We start from the raw sequence: 12,486 nt of genomic DNA on the forward strand, positions 1-12,486 counted from the left end.
ATGAACGTGTTTAGTTTATCAGATACATCCATTTTTTATTAATACAGCCTGGTCCCTCAATTGCTAAGTTACTGTTGTTGTAATGACCGAAAATAAATTTCCGAAAGGGCTTATTTTAGTATGACCGAAAACATGGGCTAAGTATATAGAATACGACACTTATAAATGATTTTCACAAATATTTATTAAGAAAAGGGACTCTTTTTATTTGGAAAACGTTTTGAGCTCCTTTAATCGTTTTAAACTTTGCCTTAGGAAAGTCAAAGTCAACGCAGTTCTGAATGATACAATAGCACAGGGGTGGCCAACACGCGGTTGTTCCACCTAATAATTACATCCGATTCGTTTGCCAGTGGCTGAAAATCTTGAACTCTTGACAATGTCTGATTTGCTGCTACTGCTTTGCTATATATACTATGGTTTAACATGTAATCTTATTCTCTGAATGTTGGTAAACGTCACACCCGATCAACAGAAATTAAAAAAAAATCACAACATATAAACAAGTATTTAATACATATTACGGTTATATCATATTTTAGTGCCTACACTATCTATTATACATACTTCTGTCAGTTTTCAGTGCACTCGCGGACCCCCTGTAACCTTCTCACTGACTTATGTGGGTCCGTGTACCCCTATTTGGGATCCATTGTCCTAAATGCTGTGTTTTGTTATTCAAAAAATAGCTTTGTTGTAAACGTTTTTGTAACTTTAATACGATGAGAAGCTGTGTACTTGGTGTTGCAGTTTTGCTTCTCGGGGCGACTTTTGTGACGTGCTGGATGTGGATGCCTGACTCCATGCAATATATAAAGGAACGCACTTATGTAAGCTTAACAATTTGTGCATATTTTAAAACATCGCAGTATTAATTTACCAGCAACTCGTTCACCTATTCACGTATACCTAATACGTCTATTGCCTACGTCCCATATAGCTTATTAAGCTAAGAAATTTTTTATCTGTTAGTATATGCTATAGCAAACAAGCGTGTTCTTCCCTGTTTTTAATGATTTGCCTTTGAAATGCTTTGTATTTGCAGCGTATAAAAGTGACCGCTCACCGAATCGAAAAAGCAAAAGAAAACGAACGAAACAGTCAGTCAAACAACTAGGCCTACTCGGTTGTCGATCAAGTTGGGTTTGACGATGCTAGCTAAATTAAGTGTTCTATTATAAACTGCCATATTTTTCTATTTTGCGTCGCTCTTAAAACGACTTTAGTCAGCACAGCATTATGTTAAATAGAAAATACGTATTGGATGAATACGCAACTATAGGCTAGTATTTTTTGAGAAGTTTGTGAACTTCAAAGTATAGGAACTTTCAAAGTATAGGGATATGTAACTTTTTACCGACGGGCAAAATATAATTTAAATTTTTACTGTATAAAAATAAATCAGGTCGCGGGAACATATTTGCGCTCTGGGGCCAAAAATATTTCAAACACATACCCTAATATTCAACTTTCACTCCACCAGTATATTTATCAAAAAATTTAAATCTATTGTACGTTGTATTTACTAAAAGCGATTAAAAAAATATAAAATGTCAACAGTGGCCACCGCACCTTTTTTGTGATTTTATGATGGTGTACCTTCTTTGAGGTAGATGGTAGACCAATACTAATTTACAGAGGCCTTTTTATAAACTGTATGGTATAACCTGTAACCAATTATTAAATGAAGAATTTACATTTCAGTTAGAAAACAAATTTAAACAATCGAAGACTGGACAGTAATTTTTGCTTTTTAGTTATCAAAGACAGCATCTCCTTTCATTATTCAAAATGGCCATAAAAAATTACCAAATTACACCTTTAGAGGTAATCGCTCACGATTTAGTTACCATTCTATTATGTGATAAATCGGTAATTATTTTGTTATTTGTGCACTTTTGACATTTATTTGTACCTACATAGGTCAGAAAACAGATCACTATAAACGCACCAACCTCAAAAACTGGTAATCGGGTGACTTTCGTATCAGTATAAACTCAAAATAAATTTGAAACATATAATGTTTGGTTTCAAAAATTCCAAATACTATTAAATAGCTAATATCTTTGAAACCTTGATTACGCCACGGCCTACTTTTATTAACTTTCTTAACAAGTGGCCATTTTTGCTAAGAGTTTTTGACGCACAAAAAGTTGTAGTAGACGAATAACAAAAATGCCTCTTGCAAATTACTTTTACTTCGAAACAGGTTTATCGTAAACACTAATAGGGTTTCTTTGGTTCAGAAAAGTTCAGTAAATGTGTATGGCTCATCTAAACGAGCTTCGCATACCATCGGTTAAAATGAATTATAATGACGCCAGACTATATATATGTAACACTGTAACAGTGATGATTGCAGTAATGAACTGGTAGGATTTTAGTTATTTGATATTGCAGTATAATTTTTATATTTTTTCCCACTGCCATACAGGCCAACAGCTTTTTCCGGACATTCCAAGCATTGACGTCGTTTATACTTGGGTGAGTTGACAAAACCTCGATTAATAACACTTTTATAGCAAACACTGTGTTGCAATTGGATAAAACTTCTCTTCTCTTACAAAAGGTTTATATCTGTAGCTCCTGAATAGCAAGGCATGAAACGAAAATTTTGGGAAAACTATACCATTTTATGCAGGGTTACCAGTTAGGATTTTTTAAAGCCAAATTTGAAAATTTAGAATTTTTTGTTTAATTTAAAAATTTTAGTGGTATATTAAGGCTAGGCAGAAATCAAACTAGCATAAAAAGAGAGAAATTGCCAAAAAAATCACAAAAAGAGAAAAATATAGAAAATGAAAAAATTGAGAAAAATTGCCATAAAAAGAGAAATTTAATGTACCAGCATAAACATATATTGCTGTTTTTATTTGTTTCAGGAAAAAAATAGGCTTGTTGAAGTTGGAATTAGATTTGGCTTTTTTGTTTTGTTTAGGTAAATTTGGCTTTTTTATTTTGGCCATCTGACAACCCTGATTTTATGTAATCTTTTAACAGATTGGCTTTCGTTGTAGGTCAACGGTTCCGACCCAGAGTTTAAACGTTCCATTAACTTTGCACTTCGTGCGTTAGGAAAGCAGGAAATGGACAAAAGAGAACAACGGTTTTACGATAGCGGTGTGCTGCGGTTAGTATATTTACCTCATATGTAAGTGTGTAAACACAGCTTGCCTTTGTGCGCGCTAATGTGTGTTGATATGCGGGTCCATGTGAGTGCATTTTTAAAAAAATGTTGCCTATAACCACTTTATGTACAGTGCCGACAAAAAAATGTTTACAGAATATAAATAAAATGTTTACAAATAATTCAAACCAAAGGACTTTACAAATGACTTATTCTAACTAATAAATTATTGCCAATCAGTATTTTGCGATCTCGCCCTGAGAATTTGTGACCATATAAAGCCTTTGGGGCAGGAATCAGCAACGATAACAAATTAGGTAGAGTTGTTTGCCCAGAATTGTTCAGCTCCTGCTACAGATTATTGCTATTGCCCTTCTCTTGAAGAGAAATTTTAGGCATTTTCAATTAGATTAAAATCTGACAAATTGTTTTAAGACTATATATATTATGCTTATTGAAAAAGTTATACCGTTTGCCAAAGGACAAAATGCCGATGGTGCTGCGCAGTTGCGCACCTCAGGTGGAAAACTGCCTAACCCCCTACATATAATACCAATATTGCACCCAAAAAATTTGCTTTTAAATTATAAAACCACAACCGTTATGCAACCATTTTTCCCAACAAGACATTCTTAGTGATTCTCGACTATGCAAAAATCACCGTGTTTATATGTTTTTTTAAACTTATAACATTGGTTTCCTATCTATACTGTATGTGAGACAAATCATTAAAAATGATAATTTCAAAATAACATGAGTAAAGTACAAGTCAAGTAATTTTTACAAATAGCAAGTTAAGTCCGGGTTCATAAAATAGCCATAGAAAGTCCAATTCAGTTCATGGTAAGAAGAAAAAATTAAATATTAAAACCAATAAATTCATTCCATTCAAAGCTTTATTTCATTAGGCAACCACAAAACACCCAGCAAATAGCAACCAATCTGTTTTAACGTTTAAATGTACTAACTAAGGTAGAGTTAATTAGAACATTGCGGTAGCGAATCTATCGTGAAGATCGCGTTTCAAAAGCCAATTAGGGCGACTGTGGTTAAATATGTCCTAAAATTCACACATTTTTCTAATTACTTCAAAATTGCACTTTTTATAGCGTTTCGAACTTTTTTTATTTATTTAATAAAACTTCTCGTTTTCTAACGGGCCCAACATAATCCCATTGGGAAAAGTTACAGGGTAATCAGTAGGGCGATTATTTTTTGACTTGTCCAAAAAAGTCAAAATTTTGTCAAAATTTACACGTTGGGTCAACATTTAAGTTATATGCGACGACATTTTAACGGTATTGTATCTTCACTATAGCAATATAGGGTATACGCGAGTAGAAAAAACACCCAGACCTAGTATATCGCACCAGGTTAAGCTCGAACTTCGATTTTGCTTTGTACAAGTGTGTATCTCTGACTTGGACAAATATATTAAACAGTAATTTGCTATTTTTAACTTTTATACCTTTTATTTCAATTGTTTATAAAACATTTTCTAAATCAACCAGCGTCTTGTTTTTCTTTGGTATTTTTACACTTTTTTTTTTAAAGACAAAAATATTAACTACCATTCCCAGGAGTATTGCGCAACAGCAAAAACGAATGGTTGACGACTTCAAGCCACTAGTGCAGTACTTCAAACAGCAATATGTTGTTTAACTCAATTTATATTTTATAGGTCATAATTTTGTCAAAAAATATATTTTTAGGACAAAATTTGTCAAAATTTATAATTTTTTAGGTAAAAAAATAATCGCCCTAGTAATCAGTCATCAGTCTAACCTGTTTCTCTGGCCCCTTTCAAATTTGAGTAGAATTATCACATTTGATTGAAATATTTGCTAAACCAACAAATTTTCCTAAGTCTGTTTGGTGATAGTAGGGCATACACACGGGTAAAACGTACTAAAATTTAAAATAAAATATATATTGATGTCCCGATAATATTTTTAAAATAGAAAGTACATCTTAGCATCATAATACCAAAAATACAAAAAATGTCAGGTGGCGAAGGTGTCAATTGAACTTGCTAAATTTTTAGTTTATTAACTTGGTAAAATAAAATTTTCACATGTTTCTCAACTGCTTATTGTTCAGGGCGTACGTTAGACGCTAAATCCCTAGCTATTATAGTACGATAGACTGTTCTCATAACTTTCAGGTTAAAATAATTCGCGATACATATGTTATTCTACAACTTTTTGTAAATCAGATATTCGATGAGGTCACTTGAGGTCAACGCGCCATGGATCCGTAATGTTTATGTCGTCACAAACGGCCAGATTCCCTGCTGGTTGAATACAAGTAACCCGAGAGTTAAAATGGTGAGGATTTGGTTGTGTAAAAATGTGTTGACGAAACCGTTCTTTTAAATCTTTGGAAGGTTTTTCACTCAGAGGTTTTCGACAACTCTTCGCATTTGCCAACATTTAGCTCACCGGCGATCGAAGCTCATTTGCACAAAATTCCCGGACTAAGCCAAGAGTTTCTTTACTTCAACGACGATTTCATATTGGGAGCCCCCGTATGCAATCTATTTTAGCTCATTTTTTTGACCTGTTGAACTGTATACCTAAACTATTTTTTCACCAAAAAATGAGCGAGATTTTAAACATTTTTAAAGGTAGTGTTTGACGATTTCTACACGAAAAAAAGAGGATACAAGATTTACAGCGTTAACGTAATACCAGGATTAGAAAAAATGGACGAAGTGGTTTCACGGATCACGAAATCACAACTTCACGAGTACGAGCTATCTAGGCTATAAACGATTTAAAAAAATATGTTTACCATATTTTTAAAATAATGTTGTTTTTTTCTCTTTCGTTAAACTGTAACCCAGATTGTTATGGTGGGGGACATGATATTTAGGTATTGCTCGTTGACATACTCAGAAGGCTTGAGAGATTTCAGGAAGATTACACGTGATCTATATCTGTATAGCTGAAATAGTTCTGTATCGATACACTTTTTTCCTCAAAATTTACGCTTGTGTCATTATAACGTCATTTGTTTGTATAATTTAAAAACAAGTCTAAAAGGGTATTTCAATTAGGTTTAAATAATTAAAACGACCTTTGACGTCATAGCGACGTCATGCACTATTTCACAAATTTCCTTTTTTTCCGTAGGTGCTCTTTTCTAATTTTGGTCGTTTTATTAGAGTCCTTATAAGGCGATATAAGCGTATAAAGGCGATTTGCTAAAACTAGATTGCCCAAGCGTTGTCGTGAAATTAATTCTTCTCTTAAATTCTAGTTCAGATGACATTTACTACAACTCGGTGCTGAACGTGGCTTACTTGTTTAAAATATATTTTAAACTGAGCGTTAGCTACCAGATGGCTCATGTTCCGCACCTCATTAACAGGTAATCTCTTGTTTTTTAATCCAGCCGTTGTGAAACGTTGCTTTGTGGTAAACTTTTTTTTCATCTTTGCACACAGAATAGTCTTTTACTAGAACACTGTAAAATCAATGTGTTCACAAGAGGTATGGTAGTATACCTGCGGTAATGCCGCAGTCATCAGGGCTATTTTTGTTTTTAGTATTTTAAAGAAACAATATAAAACTTTGCTTATTAACTTCCAACAACTTTTTTCACTGAATTCGACAAAACCATTTACTAGAGGTGTAGGGCATACCATACTTGGATATAGCCGACTACGAAGTAGCTTGTATCGTTTATTCCATCACAGAATAGGGTTGAGGAGAAGCAAGGGAGACCAGATAAAGTTAGGTGTGGTCTCAGACAAGAGACAGTGCGGTCTCTAGACGAGAAGAGTAGGTACCGAGCTTATAAGCAGATAAAGGAAGAAGGCGATATATAGAATACCACAGGAATATCGTTGGGCATATAAAGTTACCGCTAGGCAGAGGTAGAGTCCCTACAGAGGTGTTTTTGTATTTCCATTTTAAATACGTTTTATAGAATGGGTAAGTTTTCCAATGTCCCGCCGATACCAAATCTAAATCGTTTCCCTAAAACAACTCCTTGGAAGACATATAAAAGATTATGTGGACTTTTTACCTTTGCAGATCCTTCATGACAAGGTTACAAGAGAAGTTAAAAATTTTCTACGAAATCACCTCCTCGCATCAATTTAGGCAATCGAACGACGTGCAGGGCCCATTGGCTTATTTCTCCTATCTGAGAAGCCAAGAGATCCCCACGCAAAACATGCCGGTGTGCTTTCAGTGTAGGCCTTAATGTCGATTTGTGTCCCCTATAATCTACAAAAGTTTTAACAATAAAGTATATGCTGCTTTCATCCCAACTAGTTTAACCTTTCAATTTCGTTACTAAAAAAGGAATACATAATTATGTTTTATGTATTTCTGTTTCAAGCAATTTATTCGTTTCAGTTCTCTTCGCATCAAAAGTATTTATCGATTAACAATGACTGGAGAAGAAACGAGGTTCTAATGCGTTCGATGCAGCCTCTAAAGTTTTTTTGCCTCAACGATGCCATTGACTACAATCGAAAGTTTGTTTTTCTTTCAAGCAATATGTGTCACATCTTTTAAGAGTTTTATCAACTATTCCAAATTAAAAGTAGTTTGACTAGTATTACGCGGTTTAAATATTCTAGCAAGTGCTAATATGTTAACAGGGCTTTGGAGCAGGCGTAAATTTTAAATTGCTAAAAAGGCAACAATTTCTTAATTTTGTGAAGGGTTGCTGCTAGATTATGTAAATTTAGCCATTGGTAGTAGCATAGCATCTTATGAAATACATCGGGGCCGTAGCTTTTTTTAAACAACTGCTCCAGCTCCATTTGATTTTCACGTAGAGCTCCGGATCCAGCTCCGTTAAAAATGCACGGCTCCGGGGCTCCGGCTCCAAAGCCTGGCTGTACATAGATCTACCGGTTGCAACATTGTTAAGGAAGTTTGAAACTTGTGTTGAATGAAAATATAGCGAAACGTGTTTTTTTTATAATTGCGTGTACTGGATCAAAGATTACTTTACGGTGCCTTAACCACTGGTTTATTAAAATGTTAATGGGGATGCACGGAAATTTCCGGGGTGGTAGGTTCAGTGTGTATCGTGAGATCTTTAAAGGGGACACAGGAGAAAAAACAGGGATTAATCTAATCATATTTGTTTGTTCCAGGGAATCTTCTATGCTCGCTGTGCAGGGTATGATACGTTTCCTTCAAGAGAGGCTGCCAAAACCATCCTCACTTGAAACGTTCTCTAATTGTGGATATTGAAAGTTGGTTTTATGAGTGGGAAAAATCTTGAGCAGCGGATGCGGCTGCAAGTTGTGCCTGATGTGCAAACTGTGCGACACAAAGTGCGCTAATGACATATGTTGCTTTATAGATGTATAAAACAATTGGGTATTTTTGCAAAATAATTTTGTAAAATCTCGTCGATTACAGAACAACTTATATAGATACGCGTTACTTCAACTAATGCGTAGTACGGCACATAACAACGAGAAATTGTCTTTATTTTGTCAACTAAGAGGAGTAAGCTTTGATAAACAAAAGTTGTATAGCATGAAAGCCCTTGACTACAACAAAATATTGGGTGGCTAAATAGTTAACTCTGGGTTTTAAAAATGTATCTATAGCTTTTTTAAGATTTATGATTTGCATTAGTACACAAAGGTGGGTAGCACGACATTAAAATTTCTACATTTGGGTCGCATCAAAAAGTATTTACAGACCCAAGTGATAGGCTCCCCTAATTTTTTTAACACCTTGAGGAAATTAAAGCCCCACATTCTACTCAGCGAAAACTTTGTTTCTGGTAAATTCCACAATGTCCTTTACAAAACATGCAGAATAAAGGTAGCCTATAGTTTGTTTTTCAAAACCTTTTCGTTCCTTTGAATTTACGGAACAGTTAAATCATTCGGGTATTTTATATCCCCATTTTCGAATTCATTTACAAAAATCGTGCTTTGTTTCTAATTCGAACATCAATCCCAAAGTTTATTACAAAGTCAAACTGAATGAATTACACCACTTCTTCTGTGCAAAATATGGTGCCTAAAACAGAATAAATCACAATTTGCTTTTCCAATCATTTGTCTTTCGATTTCACTTTAATACTTCGAACCACCTGGAAATCTTTCAGTTTAAGTTATAAATGTTATGACTAGGGCCATTTTTATTTTAACCTAAAAAAAAAACAAAAAAATTAACTTTATTTTTATCTAATTTTAACTTTATTTTAACCTAACGAAATTGCTTGTTTGTAGAGGCTACAGTTCTTCCTTGAATTGATGCCAGTTACCCAAACATAATAGTTTTTCGATTTCAGACCCAAACGTAATATTTTGTCGCAAAGTCAAGTTGTTTTATGGATTATGAAAAGTGCATCAGGATTTTTTTTTTTTTGGATAGATTTAGCTTACTTAGGCATTTTTGTATTACAGAATGTCAGTATAGGCTATTTCTAAAATTCAAATTGTTGATCTTCGAAAAGACCACGTTTATGAAGATAAAGTATTTTATAAGAATTATTTAAATACGTAACAATAAATAAAAAAATGGACAATTTGCGATAAAAGTTACCTCTGATCCAAGTGGGCATTGTGACATTCTGCATGCTTTTATGGGTAATATGGTTTAATTGTGTCGCAGTTCCTGGTTTACAATGCTTCCACGACGATTTTTACAAAAATTACTCCCAAGAAACAAAAAAACTTTGTCAAAAGCCATAATTTGGCAAATATTTTATTAAAATTTTTTAACTTTATTGTAAATTTTAACTTTATTTTAACCTATAAACCCTTAAGGTGCTGAAAACAACTTTATTCTTTGATTCGTGGACAGATGAGGTCCTTAAAAAAAATTAACTTTATTGACTTTTGCGGGCCCTAGTTATGACACAATTTGCTTCCAACTTAACAAAAGGAAAGATCTTTTTAAATAGACCGACGCTTCAAAACCGGTGGATAACTTTTATTTATTTTTTGTGATGAATTAATAGGCCCATTTATTTCAGAGCCATGTGTTACAGTCATATGTAGGGCTACTAAGCCTACCATATATGCTTTTGGAGGATTTTTCTCTTTTAAAAAAAATATAAGCGAAAAAGCAAATATACAGAGTTAAATCTGCCAAATAAGTTTGCCTCGTTTTTGGTGTATTTTTTGCTTCTACGCATAATCATCCAACAAGAGGTGATTAAGTCAACTTTTGGTTAAAATTGTTCTTTTGATCGATAAAAAATTGTATAGGTCTGAATTATAGCGTTTGTATCTGACATTTACGTTTATTGATTTTCAACTACATGCAGTGACGTGCGGTGAGGTTCCTAGATGGTGAGGCACACATTTTTTCGAGTCACGTTTTTCTTCAACAACCACAAAAACGGCATAGTACTAATAAAAAAATAAATAAACTCAAAAACCATTCACAGATCAAAAACAAAACGACTAAAAAGTAGTAAAACTACATTAATATAGAAAACGTATTAATGACTATACATTGTTTATGACGTAACAGTGTATGACAATTGAAGCTGTGGCATGCCTGTGATCGACTGTTGTGGTAGTTTACTGCTCATAAAAGCTACAAAACTACAATATTTATAATTTTTTGGGTGGCCATGGCCCCCCTGGCTACGCCTATGACGGCTACGCATCTACTCCTTTTTAACCAATCTCTTTAAAAGTTGCGTGTTATTTTTTTTGTCCAGTCGTATGATGCAAAAGTTTAAAATTTGCAACAGGTCTGCCTTTATTTATAACTTCAACTTTAGGGCTTTACACGTGCGGGCATTCAAGTTGGACGAAGAAGGTTTCATAGCTGAACGTCACAATTGAGGCATGCCTCAAATCAGAGCTAAATCGTTGGGAACACACAATAAGATCTAAAAAGCCCAAATACCTAGAACAGAAAAATCTATAAAACCATAGTATTAAGACAAACGACATAATACAGCCAATTACTGAGTAATATCCCGTACAGCATAAGTACAAAAACGTCTGAATAAGACCTAAATCTGTCGGAATAAGGTCTAAATTCATCGGAAAAGGGCCTAAATTCATCGGAATAAAGCCTAAATTCATCAGAATTAGTCCTAAATTCATCGGAATAAAGACTAAATTCATCGGAATAAGGCCTAAATTCATTGAAATAAGTCCTAAATCCATCGGAATAAGGCCTAAATTCATCGGATTAAGTCCTAAATTCATCAGAATAGGGCCTAAATTCTTCGTAAGAAGACCTAAATGGCCATAATAACGCCAGAATCTGTGGATAGAGGGTATGGGACGATCGGGGGCCATCGGTCTGGCATCGGCCGTTTTGGTTCCAAGGTTTGGACGCCATAGTCTGGCCAGCGCCGCCAGGGCGCCGCTGTTTTGGCAACGGATTTTCGGTCCTGTTTGGGGTTATTGGTGGGTAATGGGTGGGGTTTGAAAATGGGTTAGTGTTGAAATTATTAGGGGAGTTAGTGATGTACTTAGGGGTGGGGTTCGGGGTTAGTTAAAGTGTTATTTAGGCCTGATTCTGACCTTTTAGGTCTTATTCTGACGGATTTATGACTTATTCCGATTTAGACGTTAGTAATATCATTAGGTATTTGTCCTATTTTGGCCTTATTCCGAATTGTGTTTTGTTCTGACGTTGAGGTTGTTCTTATCTCGATCTTATGGCTGGAGTCCAAATCGTTCTTCATGTTTTTTTTTTCGAGAGAATTGGCGAAAGAAAAAGGCACGCATAATGCAGTACATAGCACTTCTGTGATCTGAGAGAGGCACGGCTTGGCGCTGCCTCACTTGTCACTTTGCGTATTTCAATGATTTTGACCGCGTGAACGCTTGATATGAATAATACAACAGAAGGAGAAAAAATAAAGCACGCTTTAGGTATAGAAAATAGAATTTGCGGTACAGATATAACTGATATAATTTTTGCTTTGCCAGGTGTTGACATGTGAGGCAGTGCCTCACCTGCCTCCCCTGACTACATGTTAGGCCTATTAGGAAATAAAAGATTCGTGAAAGTGGCCAGCAAACTACAATAGTATTTTTTTAATTTCGCAAGCAAGACTTTCCACAAAACGACCTATCGTTGTGGAACGGTTAAGTTTAGCAAAACAATTAGTTAGCCTATTGTTTTTCACTTACAAAATATTTGTAAAATTAATCAGAAATGTTTTAATTGTTTGTTGTTTCTTCGTAAATAGGTAGACTATTTAATACAGGGAGTCGAACCTCACCCGAACCGGAAATTTATGAACCGGTTTTGGGCCAATTTTTTTGAACCGTAACGGTTCACTCCACAGCATAACGCCACAACTTGTATTTTACAGGGTCAAGTAGGCCTAATGCTATGTAGGCTACGAAATTTTATGAAAAAATGATAGAAATTAAATAAAACGTTGATTTT

At 34.6% G+C, this 12,486-nt stretch overlaps 1 protein-coding gene across 2 annotated transcripts; it reads left to right on the forward strand.

Moving 5' to 3' along the window:
- Positions 1-694: 694 nt before the first annotated feature.
- On the forward strand, positions 695-9,080 carry LOC146132938 (uncharacterized). Of its 2 annotated transcripts, XM_083397293.1 has the most exons (11): positions 695-830; positions 1,046-1,100; positions 2,435-2,484; positions 3,018-3,130; positions 5,343-5,454; positions 5,514-5,654; positions 5,754-5,875; positions 6,389-6,499; positions 7,168-7,315; positions 7,495-7,616; positions 8,247-9,080. In XM_083397293.1, exons 1-11 carry the CDS (start codon positions 723-725, stop codon positions 8,344-8,346), a joined length of 1,182 nt encoding a protein of 393 aa, XP_083253419.1. In that variant the 5' UTR covers positions 695-722; the 3' UTR covers positions 8,347-9,080. The 2 variants fall into 2 exon arrangements, with proteins under 2 accessions (XP_083253419.1, XP_083253420.1); XM_083397294.1 differs by lacking the exon at positions 7,495-7,616.
- The last annotated feature ends 3,406 nt before the right edge of the window (positions 9,081-12,486 follow it).

Source organism: Ascidiella aspersa, chromosome 9 (genome assembly GCF_963924565.1).
Source record: "Ascidiella aspersa chromosome 9, kaAscAspe10.2, whole genome shotgun sequence".
Taxonomy (NCBI): Eukaryota; Metazoa; Chordata; class Ascidiacea; order Phlebobranchia; family Ascidiidae; genus Ascidiella; species Ascidiella aspersa.